The 18,521-nt window shown below is 44.7% G+C and overlaps 1 protein-coding gene across 1 annotated transcript in view; it reads right to left on the bottom strand.

The window, feature by feature from the left end:
- The window catches only part of LOC8042723 (adenylate cyclase type 2), a gene marked incomplete at its 5' end in the record, with an annotated part of 364,499 nt that extends 346,466 nt beyond the window's left edge, over positions 1-18,033 (bottom strand). Inside the window, 1 exon segment of the mRNA XM_042291471.1 lies at positions 17,802-18,033. Within this exon segment, the coding sequence (XP_042147405.1) occupies positions 17,802-17,945 (144 nt within the window).
- Positions 18,034-18,521: the final 488 nt, after the last annotated feature.

Genomic DNA, 18,521 nt, shown 5'->3' with positions numbered 1-18,521 from the left:
CCACATATTTTTGTTATCTCGCACAAACCGTGGCTTTCATAAAGCACTGAATCTTGAGTGGGTCTGTGGTTTGAGTAGAAAACTAACCAGACTGATCGCTATCCTTTAATAGACTAGTCAATCAATGAATCCGTATGTTGATTTTTCGCCGCTCATAATGCGTGAAAGAGGTTAAGACTACACATTTTTTTACTGGTTTACTATGCCATAAATGGCATATTGCATTCCCATTCTAAACTTCACATTGTGAGTCCTACATAAATATGAACGCGGGAATTAAGCCTTTTAAAATAAAGTATTTTTTTAGTTATTATTTATATTTAAACAGTGTAATCACCCTCGGCGAAATGACAAGCACGCTGAAGTGGTTCACCGTGCAAGCCTGTGCCACAAAAGAAATAAAGACGTAAAAAATATTGAAGCAGGCATTTTTTACTCCTTGTTGACTTTCTCCAGCACGAGATTCCAATTATCCGGCAAAAAAAAAATTGCAATTAAAGCATTACTTGAATAATCTGAAAGTTAATCGATGAACTGCCCAGTCCCGATATACGCTAGGTGAGGGCGGAGGGTGATCGGAAAGTCTCGTGAAGGTCGCTAGCCTTCATCAGTAAAAGAGTATCGCTGCGGCCGATGCTGTCTCTGTCGTGGTGCGCGTCGTTTGTTTGGGTTGCAAAGTCTACTGTGTTTGAATACAAGATTATGTAGGAGCAGAGGCTCGGTAAATCACACTCTACATATTTATTTACAATATTTACACTGTCCTTTTTGACTACCTCATCGAGGGGCCCTTCGCCGTTCAAGCGCTAGATCGCTGTCGAGAGCTGCCGCTACAATTATATAGCCAGAAATTCATAGTATTAGCCTCTTGACATCCGCGGCCCTCACCAAGAAAATTAAAGCGGGTGAACCCACACAACCGAGAAAAGCATTTAATAGCAGGAACATTGCTGCGTTGCTCGGTTACACTTGTTTATTACAGTCACGGCAGATATATTAGAAGAGTTTGTTTCACTTGTTTCAGTTGTCCTGTCAACCGTGCAGTTTGCAGAATTTAACTGGAAGAGACTCTCTCTCCTCATCGCAACGCAGTAGATTTGTTCAGACTCCAAAAAAACTTACACACACTATCGCACAGTAAAAGGGCAGAGGAACTAAATAGCATGGTAATTTCCAATACAGCGCTAACTTATCTTCATTTTAAATATGTATATTGCTGCAAAAGCTATAGAAGTTAAAAAATCATAGAAGCTGCGATTTCACAGCTTCTATGATTATGTTATCTGGGTTGGAATTTATTATTGTTTTTAATTCCCACGTTGATGAACCGATACATCCATTTTAAAAGAAACAAATATTTAACATAAATATTCCAGTTCAGCTGGAGACAGGCATCAGTCGTGGTGATCCATGCTTTCCAACGTCTGCGTAGAGCAGACGACGCACACACAGAAGCGATTATATAAATTTAGGCCGCACGCTGGCAACACAATTCGATCTTGACTGAAGCACCGAACAGTACTGCATCCTTTTCCGCAAGAATTGTTTTCCCACCGATAGTATGCGACAAAATAAACGCAAGAATCTAAGCCGTCTCGCGCGCGAACGTGGAGAGCCTATGGGGCGGCCGTTCTCGTATCCCCGCTTTGATGATGATGATAGCGCGACCGTAGCGCCACCTCTAGGTCGATCTCGAGGCCAATAGCTGTAATGCATTTATTGTAGAACGAGCAAAATACGTTTTCATAATATGAATTTTTTCACGGAAAAACAATGGTTATGCAATATACCATGTGAAAGCTCGACAATAGGAACCGTGCGCATCTAATTCAAGCCCCGACCAGGGCGCCCCTAGCGGCAAACGGGTCCATCGCATCGGGGAGCTTCTGCCAGTCGCTGCGTTGGTTGTGCGTTGTAGTGAGTTAGCGTTGTAATTTCTGAGATGGCTATTCCGCACCAAGAAAGCCGCAACAATTGCTGCGTGGTCGGCTGCAACAGTACGTCAAAGATCGCACACGGCACGAAGTACTACATCGTCCCTTCGAAGCCGTACGGCCGTACGAGGCGGAGTACTGCGCGACCTGCAGGTGCGACTTGTGCGTCCAAACAGGTTAGTGGCGTTTCTTACCTTTCTGTTCGCGCTTTGTTTAAGCTGCTGACGAATAATACAATTAACTTTTTTCTATTCTAGCGACGATGGAACAGCATCGACACCGACGGCAAACTCTAAAGTATGCGGCAAATACTTCACCGGAATCGAGAAGCGGAGTGCGGTCGCCCCCCTAAGCCTACACTTGGATGTTTCCATCAGCCTACAGGAAGATAGTAGTGGGAATCGCGGAACGGCGCGAAAGAAATCGCCCAGTTATTGTCAAGCTGATTCAGAAATAAACGTACATAATTACCACGGTCCACTCAACGCCAACTACATTTTTTTGCGGGCACGCTTAATTTTGTTAGCGGAGTACGGTGCTCCGTGACATCCACTTGTCCGTCGAAACGGACCTCCTTCACGTCGTACACGCGGCCAGATTCACGAAGGAGTTTTCCCTTCTTCATATTGGTACCACGGAAGAAGCTTTCTAGATTCGTAACCGCCTTAAACCCCGTCGTAATCACCCCGGGAACACTATCCGCTGTGCTAGCTGTGCTGCTCATCGCCATTGCTTCCCCCGATGATTCTGCACCGGCTACCGAAGAAGTTTTCCGGATTCGTAATCGCCCTCTGTCCTCTGTGGTGTTCGTTGCTATTACTTCCCGATGATTCTGCGCCGACGGCACCGGCTACCGAAGGAACTTTCCGAACTCGTAACTGCCTTAAATTCCTTCGTAATCACGACGGGGACACTGTCTGCCGTGCTGTTCGTCGCCATTGCTCCCCGATGCTCCTGCGGCGGCTACCGGTAGGTCGCGGCGAACAATAGGCGACCGCCGCGACACGGCCGGCATGCTCGCTTCCTATGTGCGCGCCTTCAGATTCTCAGTGTACGTAATTTGTTTCATGTTATGATGTACCAGAACGGAAGCTATGAGCCACCTTGGCCACCCCAGCGCTCCGCGTGCGTCCCGCAACACTTTCTGAGTTATCGATCGGCTATGGTTGCTCGTAGCATTCGTTGCGGTACAAGGTAAAACGAAGTTTAATAGATAAAAAAAAAACTTAGGTGCGGTGTTCAGATTTGTGTTTCCAACTACTTGCGCGAAAGTATTTTAGTGTAATAACCAGTCGCGTGCTCCAAAGTTTCATATTCACCGCTTTAGAAGGCCCAGGATTGCTTCCGACCCCGAAGGACTCACGTACTGAGCAACGGATAACTTGTTGCCGTCTGGTTGCTAACAACTGCGCGTCGTAAAACTCCGGCCTTAGCAGACAGCGGCCAGCTAGGACCCCCCATGTCCATAGGACCCGTGCAACCGCCCCTTTCTTGATCGGAACACTACGGCCACACAGCGAGCACACCAGATAGAATAAAATAGAATAGTTTTATTTGCAAACATACATCGTCTTGCACAGTACAATAACGAGCTGTCGGAAACCTCAAGGGCTTGTGTGCCTAGCTCGGCAGGTGGTGAAACTTCGGTATGTTTGAAATTATTCAAACTTATGTAACGCGGTTGCATCCAAAGTAACTGCCTGAAGCACTTTAACAACTTTTTAACCTTCCGTCTTGAAGTTACAGAAAAAAAAACTGTCAGGGAGGTCATTGAAAAGATGTGGTACATAATACATGCGTATACGTTCACCATATTTTGTTCTAATTCGCGGAACATAACATCGAATAGACGGTCTCAGTGGCCGCTGTACAATGTTCGGCGTTTTAAAATCAAAATTTCAGAAATTTTTAAGTGGGACCGTTTTTCTAATAAAGCCCGAAAAATGATGGCAGAAAGCAGATGAGGTACGCTTAGGTTTTTAAAAGTTCAGCTCTATCAAACGCCATGCTTTTCAAATTACTTTTAATGGTAGAGTTTCGCCAAAACAAAGAACAACCAGAAAAGATTGTGATACCGTAACGTAAGCAAATATACGCCAGAGCTTGTACCAAGACTTTCCTGACAAAGAAAGACAAATAGTTTTATATTGCAGAGATAGCATGGTATTCTCCTTAATCGTTTGCATAAATGTGTCATGTCATGTCGGTGCACTGTCGAGATGTATACCTAAATATTTTACCGAATTTTCATACTCAATTGGGGCTACATCCACACTCTCTACAGCTGGAGGTGTGCAACACTATTGTATGTGAAAGTTCAACCCGTTTTGAAAAGGCTTTTAGAACAAATGAGTTTCGTTTTGAAAGCCTTTACTTTTATAAAGTTAAACTTAAGCCAGTGCATCACGAGAGTGGAAATATTTTATACTTGTCGAACTGATAAACCTGATACTTTTCAGGACGGGATAGCAAAGCGTATTATCTGCGAACTGAAATAGCTTACAGGATGAAATAACATTGGGGAGGCCTTTCACATATAGATTAAAAAAAAAGTTGACAACACTGACCCCTTTTGAACACCAGCCGTTGAGACAGTTTTATCACTCTTACGGTTTCTGAATGCGACACCTTGAGATCGCCCTGATAGATACCCTTTTAAAAGTGAAAGAAATGGACACCTAAAACGCAGCCTGCATAGTTTCGTACAAATAATTGCACAATTAATGCTATCGAAAGCCTTTGACAAATCCAAAAACACTGCACAGTTGAACATATTCTTATCAAAGCCAAAGTGGAAGTCATCACAAAAAATTTCCAGTGATACCCGAGTTCCTCGTTTCGAGATAAAACTATGTTGATGATTAGATAATAAACAGAAGCGGTCTAAAAAACTAGTCATTGCGCCCAAGGTCTGTTTTTTTTTTTCAAATATTTGTGCAAGACATGACAAGAGCGGTATGGGCTGATAGTTTTTGAAGCCATCAGCTGCCCTTCCCTTGTACAGCGGCTTTACAATAGCCGTTTTCATGCCCATTTGCCAGTTCCCAGACTTCATTATACCATTCATCATTCCTATAGAAGTACATGCTTGATTGTCCTAAAACTTCTTCGCATGTCACGTGTATGAATTTAATCAAAACCCAGAGACTTGTTTTCCTTTGAATGATAATAAATAATCACGCAAGTCACGTCCTAATAACAATAGATAAAACGCAGAAGCTTCATGAAATTTGTGCAGTGTAATATCTTGGTAGTCACTATCCTGAACGGCCCCAGAAGTACAAGCAAAAAAGCATGAAAATCATCAATCGATTTTTTTGCGTTAAAGGCGAAAATAACTTCCCTATCGTATCAACAATAGTCAGCTTTTTTGTTCCCTCTCGATTTCGATTGGCTAACTCCCATGTTTCTGCTGTGCCAAAACGTTTCTTATTATGATTTAAGTGTTTCCTCTAAAAAGGGATTAATGCGTTTGCTTTATTCCTCGCAATTTTAAATCCCTCCCTGAGGGTTGTATTGCTTGAGAAACGTTTGTAACGATTCCAGAGAAAAGTCTTTATAATTTATTGCCGAAAGAATATCTGACGTGAGCCATACATAATCGGGTTTACGTCTTTCAAAGGTAACTTTTTTTTTTTTTTACACATTGAGGAGAATGGTGAAATTAATTGAACAGCAACAGTCATACAGTTTTGCTGACTCAACCGAAGCTAATAGACCATTCTATTTTTTGATCGAACCACGTTTGAACAGTTATGGTCACCTCCTTCACTACTTTGTCGGAGTCGTTGTCACTGTTTCTAGAAATTATCTGACTGGCTATAAAGTAACGACCTGCTAATTTTTCGGCAATTACTGCAGCTGTCACTGTACATTCAAAAACAGGCACATTAACGTAGTCAATGCATTATGGCACAAACTTGCTTCCCAAGAATTCTTCACGAATTGGTACTTGAACAGCACGTTCGATGCCGTAAGCTACTAGTACATTTAGGTAGTCACATACATTTGCGCGCTAGCAGTCCAGTGTGTTTATATTGACGTCGACAACCAAACACTCCAGACTGGACGGCCTGAAATCTGATAGGGCCTTATCAAGGTCTACCAAAAATAAGCTTACGTTGTTCGCGGGTGGGCGATATATTGGTATCAGGATAATGAAAAATTCTTGTCGGCTTATCTGTAGACCTTGGTATTCGGAGTACATTATTGTCATTTCAATTTGAGAAGTACGCAAGATATCTTGCACGTAAACACATATTCCACCTCCCCTACCACACAATCTCGTAAAAGCGAAAAGGTTCATAACCTGGAATAAAAAACGGCGTTGTGATGTCCTCGTTAATATTGATCTCGGTTAAAATAAAGGTCTCCGCGACTGTGCCTAAGTCTTCAACAATAATCATGAACGGTTCCCAACACCTAGACGGTGGTTTAAAAAGCGCAAAGGACTAAGAAGAGAAGAAGGTGACGGGATAGAGCGCTTACTTACAACTGTCAATTTATTAGACCATCTAAAGAACGACAAGGTGGAAGTGAAAAAGAAGAAAAAGAAAGATAAAAATAAACTCACTGGCTGCTACTAACACAACATATTTAGTTTTAGAAATCGAAATACAAATTATTTTAACTTCACCTAAAGGCAGAGTACTGGTCACGTAAAAATTGTCTATAAAACAAACAAAAAATGAACGCAGGGCAAACGCTTAAAAAGTCTTCAAGGAAAACACCGCTAAAACTTCAGTTCTTTTCGTGTTTCAATTTTTTGTGTTAGGTTCCCAAAATTTTCTAATACTTCTTATACTCACATGAAATAAACTAAACGACGTATATGAAGATTCTTCAAATTTACTTTTAATAAAGTAAATGTCAGAAAACTGAAACAAATCCACGAAAAAATACCAACACTATCTTGTACAAATCTGCAACGTTGTTGATGCGCACCAACAAAGACTTCTCGTTTTCCTTCACAAATAGTTTTTTTTTTGTTTTTTACCCACGTGAATCTACACTGCTTTTCTTTCACTTTTTATCTAACCATCTAGAAGAGCTGACGGTTTTGCTTGGAAAGATTGTTGTTGAAAAGCAGCCTGGGCACAGCCGTCGCTTGAACGAGAGCTCCCAGCTTCCCACGTGCTACCAACCAGTGATTGTTTAGGTCAGCTGAACCAGAATGAATAAACACCACTAGGATCAATCCAGATTTTGCAGGAAGACGATGAATGGCAGCAATGTAGCTTGCTGCGAATTTTGACAACGCAAGTTTAACTGCCAGGTCCCTCACGATATTTGTGAGATATTTATTCGGTGATGTCGTCCGTCTATGAATTTCCAAATTTGCAAGACGGCAGTAATGCTCCCCGTTGTTGCCTTCGTCTCGTAGGTATTGAATCGTTACCATTTGCGCAGTTACAGTTTCACGCAGTTGTTCTTGTTTCCTCTCTATAGCTCCTTGAACGTAAGTTCGTTTGGGGTAGTACTCTCTAGTGCCGAGACGTACTGTGCGGACAATTCATCAACTATGGTATCCACCTCTTCGATATGGGCTTGTTATCTCTCTAGTGCAGAATTCAGCGTTAGTAGCTCGTCAACCTTAGCCGGTAGTGGCAAGAGAGTATCTACACTTACACCTACTTTTATTGCCAACAAGGCATCTAGTTTTTGTCCGAAGGACTCTAGCTGAGCAGACACTGATATTGGCTCGTATGTGGTACTATGTGAATGAAGCGCTCCGCTCTGAGAAGCACTCCTATTTTCTTGGGTGCGGCAAATCTTACAGTGTCATTATTCACGTTTCCCCCTTCCCATGTTAGTATAAGATAATTTAGCAATTTCAGCGCAAGACTGTCCCATGTGATATCCAGTTTTACACACTGAGCATATAATCAATGTTTCCTAGTTAGCAATGGCTCCCAGGCACGTGGCGCCCTCTTTCACAGCCACATGCACGCTTAAGTCACGCTGCTCATATATCACACAAATGACACGGACAGAGTTATCCACGGACATGCCCCACGCATACTCCAAGCATGTTTTCTTTAATACATACGCATGCTTCAAACATTTCTGCGAACAGTTTTTGTATGACACATAGGACGGGACCATCGTTCAAAAGACAAACGCGCCTCAGACAGAGTGTCTGCCGACTTTTTTTTTTTTTTTTTGTATGCAGTATTAGCAACGCGACCGCGCTTTTAGACGAACACCAGTGGCGACAGGAGCCCTTGAGCGTGATTTTGTCAAAAGCTGGCGTGAATTCGGGAAACACTTTCTCCAATTGCTCCCAAAATACACTCTAGAAAAACCCCGTGCGTCTACTTTCCCGCACAGCACTCGGAGAGCCAATCACCACAGCTTACGCAGGTAGCTGAGCGAATGATGATGCCAAAACATATGTTTAGACCAAAAAATCTAGTCTGAGTTGTGACATTAAGCAATGCAGAACGTCACGCTTGGATTGCTTAATGTCACAACTCAGACTGCGTTTCTTGGTCTAAACATATGTTTCGGCATCGTCATTCGCTGAGCTGCCTCCATAAGCTGCGGTGATTGGCTCTCCGAGTGTCGCGCGGGAAAGTAGACGCACGGGCTTTTTTTTATGTATGAGTCAATAATTTCTGTCTCCACTAAGCTGCACATTAGGGTCTCGGGTTTATTCGTAGAAAGTGGCCAGGTAGCCACGAATAACGAAATATTTCGTGAGAAATTTTTAAAATGTTTCGCACTCTAAAACGTGACTTTTGCTTTTTTGTTTTGTTATTCTGCAACAGAAGTATGGTTTAACATCCTCGCAATTATGAGGCATAGAGTAGACGCAATATGACAAAACAACGTGGTACTACTGTTTCGAATGACACTTTGAGAGCCCTGTGTGTTTGGTAATACAATACGAACCAGCACATTGCCGTACACTGTGAACCATTTTTGTAGCTGCCTATAATAAAACTCGCTGCCGCTAACCCTCTGATTATCGAAGAAATGCATCAGCATTTCGCGCAGCAGTTATATATAACGAAACATGGCGAATGCAGCCTCTCAGCGCTTTTCCGCGGGGTGAACATTCCTGAAACCTCTCATATCCGATGGTGCAGGTAGATCAGGCCTCTTAGCGCGTGCATGATGAGCGTGGACGCGATGCGCGGAAAACCAAAGAACCATTCAGTTGTTGTGCATACACGTTGTGCATACAGGGGCGACGACACCGTGCGCTTACTACTGAATTGACAAGGTACATATCGATACGTCTTTTCTGGTTTTTCTGATAACGCCGTAGTGACTTCGGAAGGTCGCTTTGGTTTTCTGAAAACAATTTAGGAAAGCGCACTCTCCTCTCGATCACAGATGCCGAATGTCCTTCTCAACCAATCCCAACTGTTGGTTTAGGACCCCTATGGCTTTCCCTCACCAGAGGAATCAAGAGCGGTTGATGTGCGGAACGTTTAAATATCGGTTTTCGCTAAAACGTTATCCACAACGTAGAGTAGCTTTTTAGCAGGTTGATTTATATTGCGTCTGTAACACCGCAAAGATAAAGTTCTGACCAAACACAATGTTCTCCTCATCAAATTGTGAAAGAGCAGTTATGCAGAAGATAATTGCAGTCTACATTATGTTTTTTTTAATTATTCTTGCAGATTAAAAAAAAAAAAGCCATGAATGCTCCATTTATGCGGTTTGTGCGAGTGAGTTATACGCTCAGGGGGGCAGTATGGGGGTGGCTAATCCTTGCGAAAAGTCAGCTAATATTTAAAATTTTTAAAATTAACCCTTTAATTAGAGAAAATAGTCATATGGTTCAAATTAGAAATTGGCTGAGCGTCGTCCAAAACCCCTAAATTAGTCATTTTCAGAAAGACTGAGCGCGTGAGAAAAGCAGTAGTGCGCTGAAGTTATCACTCGTGGAGCAGGTAGGAGGCTGTGGCTAGATAAGAGACGGAAAAATCGCGCGGGCGCCTTACCGCAACCGCTAGCCTTGTATACTCTAAAAAAAAGTCTGTGCGTCTACTTTCACGCACAACACTCGGAGAGCCAATCACCGCAACTTACGGAGGCACCTCAACGAATGACGATGCCGAAACATCTGTTTAGACCAAAAAACGCAGACTGAGTTGTGACATTAAGCAATGCAAGTGTGACGTTTTGCATTGCTTAATGTCACAACTCAGACTGCGTTTTTTGGTCTAAACATATGTTTCGGCATCGTCATTCGCTGGGCTGCCTCCGTAAGTTGCGCTGATTGGTTCTTCGAGTGTTGTGTGTGAAAGTAGACTCACAGACTTTTTTTAGAGTGTACCTGCTCCACGAATGGAAACTATAGTGCATTACTACGCTTCTCACGCGCTCAAAGTCTTTCTGATAATGGCTGATTTAGAGGTTTTCAATGATGCTCTACAAGTTTTTAATTGGAACCATATGTCTATTTTAAATAATTAAAAAGTGATTTAGTGAATTTTAATTAATTAGCCGACTTATCGCAAAGATTAGCCACCCACATAATGTCCTTCTGGGCATTATGTGGGTGGCTAACCTCGCACACACTCGCACAAACCGCATAACTGTAGCTTTCATTGTTTTTTTTTTAAATCTGCAAGAATAAAAAGAAACACCCGGTATATGACCGCTTTTAGGAGAACGAAACTAACATTATTGATTGCAAATATTTGTTAAAAAATTCAGTAAAGACTAGAGAACTGCTCCACCAGTCGTGAATGGGTGGTTCATCAACACGAGATGGGCCAATCTCGTATAAGCTAGAACAAAATTTATTTCCACACCGATTTCTTTCAATCACTGTCGCGGGCGAATGTCGTCCCGCAGTAATTTTCGCACCGTCGAGCCCACAAGCCCTTTGTATAACCAGATTTCATCGCCGTCTTGCCGCGGGAAACGGCCGCTAATAATATATCGACCCCACCATCTTCAACAAAACCAAGTTGCCTCTGCGCAACTCCGGGGAGTGAAGTCACCCTGATGACGAGAGGCAGTGGGCTGAAAAGCGGTCTGAGAGTAAAGAGACCCCTCGGGAAGAACTTACGGTAGCGCACTCTCTTTTCACCACCCCGTCTCGGGATCATTGAATAGAGCATTCGAAAGCACGCCGAAGAGCGGAAAGCACCGACCAAACACACCATCGAGGAGTTCGTCCTCGGAGGAATCGCTGAAGCGCGTCTTTGAGACCCCATTCTCAAAGGATGCGCGCCATTGTCGTCGGCTAATAGGAGGTGAAGAGACGCGTCAAGTCAAGGATCGTCTGAGAATTTGTCAAATCGCTTTTTCGGGGATTTGTCTACCCAGTGTGAAGAGCGAGATCCTTCTATGGCGGTTCCTGTCGGTGTTGCTAGGGCGGCTCTAGTGCGGCAGTGATTGAAGGGGCACTATTGTGGAGCTCAAGTATCGAGACGGGACACTGGGAATACAGTAAACGGCCTCTCTACTGACCCGGCTGCGACAATAGCAAGCGATGCGTCTATACTTATTGACAGCTTAAGAATCGCGGGGCGCGGCGTGTATCGAGCACCTTATCAACGCTCCGAAATCAGAGATATCTCGAGAGTAGGTGATAAGCACGCCGAATAACTAATAACCGAACAAGAAGCGTGAAGATGATTAGACACACATCGCGTTTCTTTTCAGTGGGGTTCAGCGGTTTCGCTAAGTACCGAAACCTTCCCCCCCCCCTTCCCCCCCCCCCCCAAAAAAAAAAAAGAAAAAAAGAAGACAGAAAAAACTAATTTTAGAGTTGGTTTTATCAAAATCGGAGAAAACCGAAAAATATCGAATTGGAGCTTTCCCTCACTGAAAAGAAAAAAAAAGAAAACCAAGCTACCAGAGGAAACAAAATATCGTCAAGTAATCGTTTATTTTGTATTTGAATTCGAACACAGCACCACTGAACTGTCCATGAAGTCACTCCTTTCTTCGGAAACTAGGCCCCTTTTTTCCTCCTTTTACTGAGCATATGGTTTCTGGAGGTTGGAGAATTCCATAATCGTGTCCTGTTTTTTCGATATAATGCCCGATAAACACCGATGTCTTGTCCGACACCGAAAATGTAAAAAGAAAATATCAAATACGCTAAAAAAAAAGACTCTCCGCCCCCCAAAAAAATAAACTATTATCAAAAAAATAAATTCCGAAAGCACGCAATTTTACAAGTTATGCGTGAGAATGCGTGTGGCGGCATCAACATACCGGACCGCTGCCCTCTGTTTCCCTTCGATCAGATCGTTTCTGCAGTCCGTGGGAGTGTGGAAAAAAGTGTTCGGGCACGTTTAAAGGCGAGGCGTAGCAAGGCTGCCCCGTCAAAGGAGCCCTGCGACGACTTTTTTCCTGCCTTTTTTTTTTTTTATATGCGTCGAACTTGAGCGCACTGAACGTAGTAACTTAGTGAACTTCTTTTCTCGAAATTCGCTTTATTTTACAAGTTATAATCAGATTAAAATGACAAAAACAAGAAAAATAACCTTCTTCATGACGTCCTCGGTCCTCTGTCTCCCCTTTCCCCGCGCCGGAGAATTCCCCTTGCCGCCGTGACTGAGGAATGTGGGGAGGGGGGCGAAGACGGACAAAGGAGGTGAGGACGAGGATAGAAGCTGCCCGGGAACGGGGCAACCCTCTATCCTCAACGTCACGATTTCATTACATGCCGCCCGTGTTCGAAACCACGGGACGCCCCCGTAGGAGGAAAAGGTTTTCGCGTCGTTCGGTTAAAGCACTGATATTTAGTAACACTCAGCAAAAAAAAAAATTCAGCGAGGAAGAAAGAAGGATTATCTAAGGCGTAAACACGTTTTTGAAAAGGCGCGCTCTGCTGTCGTACGAAGCACCTCTTTGCAATCGTTTTTTTCTGATCACGTGCAGCGATGTCATCGATAGTTGAATTTGCAGACATTCTGAAATTGCAAAAGTTGCATTGTTGAAACATATATATTAATGCCGTGCATGAAACATTTTCTACGAACTTGGCTTGCGCACGACGACGCTGAATTCGAAATGTAAAAATTATATTTACGATGTGGCTCCGTCAAGACGTCAACCCGTTGACGTCGTCTGCTTTCTTCTTGCCATCTTTGCTTTGATCTCAATATGATGGCGCCCGATGGTTGTGCCGCAAGCGAGCGCGACGTTGGCGACGGCTCACAGGATCACGTGTCTTTTTCGGTCCCGATCACATTTCGGACTTTGAGAAGGAATAAGTTGAAGGTTACGAGGGGTTGGGTCTGGTATTGTACGAGACGCCTGATGGACAGCTAGAAGATCCCGATGAGCATACGTCGCAGAGTCGTTGGCACTTTCGCCTTCTACTGATTTGTGATGCCTCGAGTGCAGTCTGGTGAGATAGCGTTGCATGCACCGATCAGTTTCCACGCAGCAATCGCTTCCAGTCACGACTGCTTCTCCCTCCATTCTTTGGAAGCTCGTGTAGAGAACACTTTCGGATGTGCCAGTGCCCGGACAGCCATTGAAGCAGCACCGACGTGACATCGCCCCTCACGTCGCTCATCAAAGTCTGAAGCACTTCGTCTTCAATTGCACCGCTTCAGAAAGTGTTTTGGAACGCTTAACAGAACAGTATAGACGAGCAATACATCGAAACTGGCTACTGACGCGTCGTCCGCTTACGGTCGCATTGTCGACGCCTGATCGACGAGGAAAGAGGGCAAGACGAACGACACTTCCGGCTAAAAAACAGCAGAAAAGAATGGCAAAAAATGCGCCCAACCATCATTGACGTCAGCTAGGAGCGCGGCCACTTCGAATCGAATTTCTGGAAAGATGTGTTTTCTCCGCAAATACAATGGTTTGGCCTCACATTTTCAGGGGGTGTCTAAATATCACGTCCAATCCTCTGATAAATTAGAGAGTATATATATATATATATATATATATATATACCGGGAGTGAGACAAGATTGACAAGTGCAGCCGTAGTAATATTGTACACGAAGAGGGGAGGAGTGATTATTAAACTTATTACATCAAAGTTAGGGAAGGGAAAGGGAAAGACTACTGGCAGACTCCTTGCCCAATGTTTTGCCAGCACTCTTCTCCTTTCCGTTCCCCTAACTTTGATGTGATAAATTTAATAATCACTCTCTCCCCTCTTTGTTTACAATATATATATACATAGGGTGTTTTTTTTTCTTTAAGCTGCACTAAATCAGTCATTTTCAGAAAAACTTTCAGCGCGTGAGAAGCATATAGGTAGTGCACTAAAGTTGCCACTGGTGAAGCAGGCACAAGGCTAGCGGTTGCGGTGAGGCGCCCGCGCAACTTATCCGTCTCTTATCTAGCCTCAGCCTTGTATCTGCTCCACGAGTGGTAACTTTAGCGAACAATTGCGCTTCTTACGCCCCCAAAGTCTTTCTAGAATTACTGATTGAGGGGTTTTGCACGACGCTCAGAAAATTTCTATTTGGAACCATACGACTATTTTCGCTAATTAAAAAGCTAATTAACAAATTTTACTTAATTATCAGACTTATCGCATAGATTAACCACTCACATAATGTCCCCCTGGCCGTATAACTGGCTCGCACAAACCATATAAGTGTAGCGTTCATGATTTTTTTTAATTTTTAAACAGATATGTAAAGAATAAAAAAAAGACTATATAAATAGGGAGGGTGAGGAAAAAAAAACATAGCGCAGCATGAAGAAAAGTATATACGGCAGAAAACGCACTTGAGACGATTGTTGGATTTTTTCAGAACATATTATTCGTAAAGTTCGTCGACGTTTCGGCCTGAGGCAGACCTTGTTCGAGACTGGTCTCGAGAAAGGTCTGTCTCAGGAGCAGACTGGGAGCAGTTGACAATAGACTTTTTGCGAAATCCCCCAAGCGCCCCGGCCCGCGCGCGAGGAATTGTGGGAGAGATTGTCCCTCGCCTGGCCGCTCTGCCTTGAGATCGCATTGCCTTGTCGCTTGCCTCCTCTTAATCCTCTGTTTTTCGATTCCATTACCTATTTTTATCTATTTCAGTGTACTTTTCATTGCTTATAAGTGTATATATTCTCTTCTGCGCGCGATATTTCTTGTATAGATATATATAGTATGTGTGTCTTTATTTCGCCTTTTTCGACGGGAGTGCCGACAGATAACACGCCGCTTCGCGTGTCGTTCCCCGGGGGAGTACTAACGTTGCTGCCGATTCCTATCGCGCTGTTAGCTGTTCATTTTGGTTCTTTTGACCCGCGTGAAGTCGAGAGGAGACGTTTATGAACACCCGCGCACATGTCATAGGGGTAGGCAGAACTCCGAATCAACAGTCGCGACGCGAGAGCCGAGTGCGCTGTGATTTGGCCGCCCACGCTCGCTCCGTTGACTCGCACTGTAGCGTATGCCTTCGAGTGCCGCTTACTTGACGAAGATACACCACGCCGCTTTGTCGCCGTGAACCATTTGTCCGAATGTTTGCGAAGCTGAGTCATATTGCAACGCTGCGGCGCCTGACAACTGCACGCTGCGGCGCGATCCCTTCGCAAGCGCCGGTGGCCCAACGTCGCAGCTTCTGTGGGCTTATGGTATGCCTTCTTAATCTATCTGCTAAGCGGTTGTCAGTTGCGAACACCCTTTTGCAAATGCAGAGATGTGCTGTCACCCAGGCTTGAAACTCGTTGTTCCTTCGATAATTTTATTTCTCGAGTCAAGATGTCAGCAACTGACAACCGCCGAGGAGACTGATCATGAATGCATGCCAAAGACGCATACAAGCCGCGACGTTGAACCACCGGAGCTTGCGAAGGGCTCGCGCCGCAGCGTGCAGTTGTCAGGCGCCGCAGCGTTGCAATATGCCTCAGCTTCGCAAACATTAGGACAAATTATTTGCGGCGACAAAGCCGCGTGCTGTATCTTGGTCAAGCAAGCGGCACTCGAAGGCATACGCTACAGTGCGAGTCAACAGGGCGAGCGCGGGCGGCCAAATCACAGCGCACTCGGCTCTCACGTCGCGATTGTTCATTCGGAGCTCTGCCTACCCCTATGACATGTGCTCGGAAGTTCATAGACGGCCACTCTCAACTGCACGCGAGTGAAATAAACCAAGATGAACAGCTAACACCGCGATAGGAATATATAGCAAAGGTAGTACTCACCCGGGAAACGACGCGCGAAACGGCGTGTTGTCCGTCGGCACTCCCCTCGAAAAGGCGAAATAAAGACACAAATACTATATATATATATAGATAGATAGATAGATAGATAGATAGATACAAGAAATGTAGCGTGCAGAAGAGAATAGGCACACTTAGAAGCAATACAAAATACACTTGAACAGATAAAAATTGGTAATGCAATCGAAAAACAGAGGTTTAAGAGGAGGCAATCGACAAGGCAATGCGATCTTAAGGCAGAGCGGCCAGGCGAGGGACAGTCTCTCCCACAAATCCTGGCGCCCGGGCCGGGGCGCTTGGGAAAATTGCAAATCGTCTATTGTCAGGAGCAGGCCGGGACCGGGAGATCGGGAGCAGTTGACAATTGTCAACTGCTCTCGATATATACACACATATTCGTGGTTCAGTGCCACTTCAATGCAGATCGGGAACAGTTGACAATTGTTACTAATAGAACATGGGACTTCCTGTGGTTTCAACACGGTTTCAGCAAGCTCAGGCGATGTCATTTTGCTCTGTCGCACACTGCTTCAGGGTTTGCAGACTAGAGGAAGTCGTTAGCTGCTATTTCGGGTCAAGCTTTGTAAAAGTGGCAACCCTGATTTTCGGCACCAAGATACCTGAAGCGTTGTTACCATGAGGCGTAGAATGTACAGAAGCTCTAGACGTCCCCAATAGGGTCTTTTCAGAAGTCAGTCTGCCCACCCTGTGCAGAGAGATACCCGTCGCTCAAATGGTGGCAAAAAAATCGCTGGATCCTGGGAAAGTAGCGCTACTGAACCTGCTAGCCGGACACTAACCACTACTAAAATACAGATGACCAAAACCTCGAAAGGCGATTGACTGAAAGATCTTTGTTGCCATGGGAATCGCTATTTTGGTCCTTTCAAATCTTTTAAATTTCGAAATTGTCCTTCCTAACTAGTTGCGACAAGATCGCAATGAGGCGTCAGCCTACCGAAAGCGTGCCTCACCCATGAAAGCGTGTTTGACCCCGTATATACTATCAAATTATCAAACATGCTTATCTCCACTGATATCTTACAATTCTATTTCTCTCACGTATTTCAAGCCAGGGACATTATGTTTAAATGTCACCGAGCACTTGCGCCGCATGTAGTGGCGGTCAGAAGATGCGCGCTTGTTTCGCTGGATAAGAAAATCTCGGTAAACAAGACATGTCTTTATAAAGAAACTTGTAGGCGATAATTATGATCGCCTCACCAAGAATATAGATGTCAAAAAGAAACTGCTCATTCCATGGACCAACATAGCGCAGCCAGCCAGCCAGCCAGCCAGCCGACCAGAAAGCAGATCTCTAATAAAAGTATTATAATGATATCAATTCTAAAAATTGAATATTTTACGCCGCTTTCTATTCGCAAGGTAGAGCCGCCTTTCATTCCCGAAGTAGGAGGTGTTTGAAGTTAGGCGACTTTGCGCCGCCATTAGCGCGGATATATTGGAGCATGTAGACAGCCACTGCACGGTCCTGAGGGTTTAAAAGGGTCTGGTCAACTCAAATCGTAGTAAAGGTTTGTAGTTTAATGGAGGACCCCTCCTGGACAGATTGGCCCCAAGTGTGCGTGCGCTTCCTTGTGGCGTGGCGAAAAGTAAAAAGGGCGGAAAATCGGAGGCTCCTCGCAACTCGTGCCGCACACGCAGCCTTTAAACCACGTGAACCCCGACAGAGCAGTTGGAGATACTTTGAAATCTCGGCATTGTGGTTTGTTTTTCCGATCAGGGCAGTACTCACGTGCGGGTAGAAGACGAGCACGAGGAGCAGGAAAGCAACCCCGAGGCCCAGCAGCGCTCCGAGCGAGGCCAGCAAGAGCGAGTGCCTCTGGCGTCCGGAGTAGCGCCAGCGCAGATCCGACAGGTCCACGGTGGCCGCGCCCATGGCCGGACACGCCAACTCCGTTCCACGGAGTTCCGTGTCGCCACCGTCCCGAGTTGACAGCTCCACGCTCCGAGTCGCGTCCGAGAACCTGCGCGGAAATGGGCCAAATACAGCAATTGGTTCACCTATTCGCTAAGACTATCGAGCGCCAATACTATGCTTTGTTTCACATTAAGTCCAGACGCAGCGGACGCTACGAGCTGACGGAACCAACCAGACGGCATTCAAAGGGCATCATCATGGTGTTCTTCGTGTTTCTGTACTTGTTCTGTTATAGCAGAACCAATAATAAACAAACAAAAAAACGCCTGGTGACTTTGCGGTTTTGACGCTGCTTGATTGGTTGATTTGTACCTGGCAGCGTCGGCTGCGTCTTGACTTAAGCTGAAGGGAAGATTACGACTGTTTCAGGAAAAGCGACGAGAGGAAGAAATGTGATCTAGTAGCTACAGATGATGCAATGCATCGCGGATGTGAGTCGGCGCATAAATTATGAAGGCCGTAAACTTCAAAATACAATCGATATCTTGGGAAACACAGGAGCGTGGCGAGTTACGATCACCTTATTATCGCTCC

The sequence above is a fragment of the Ixodes scapularis genome, unplaced genomic scaffold (assembly GCF_016920785.2).
Source record: "Ixodes scapularis isolate PalLabHiFi unplaced genomic scaffold, ASM1692078v2 PGA_scaffold2__306_contigs__length_199485367, whole genome shotgun sequence".
Lineage (NCBI taxonomy): Eukaryota > Metazoa > Arthropoda > Arachnida > Ixodida > Ixodidae > Ixodes > Ixodes scapularis.
Note: the sequence above shows the minus strand (reverse complement) of the source record. Positions and strands in the feature narration are given on the sequence as shown.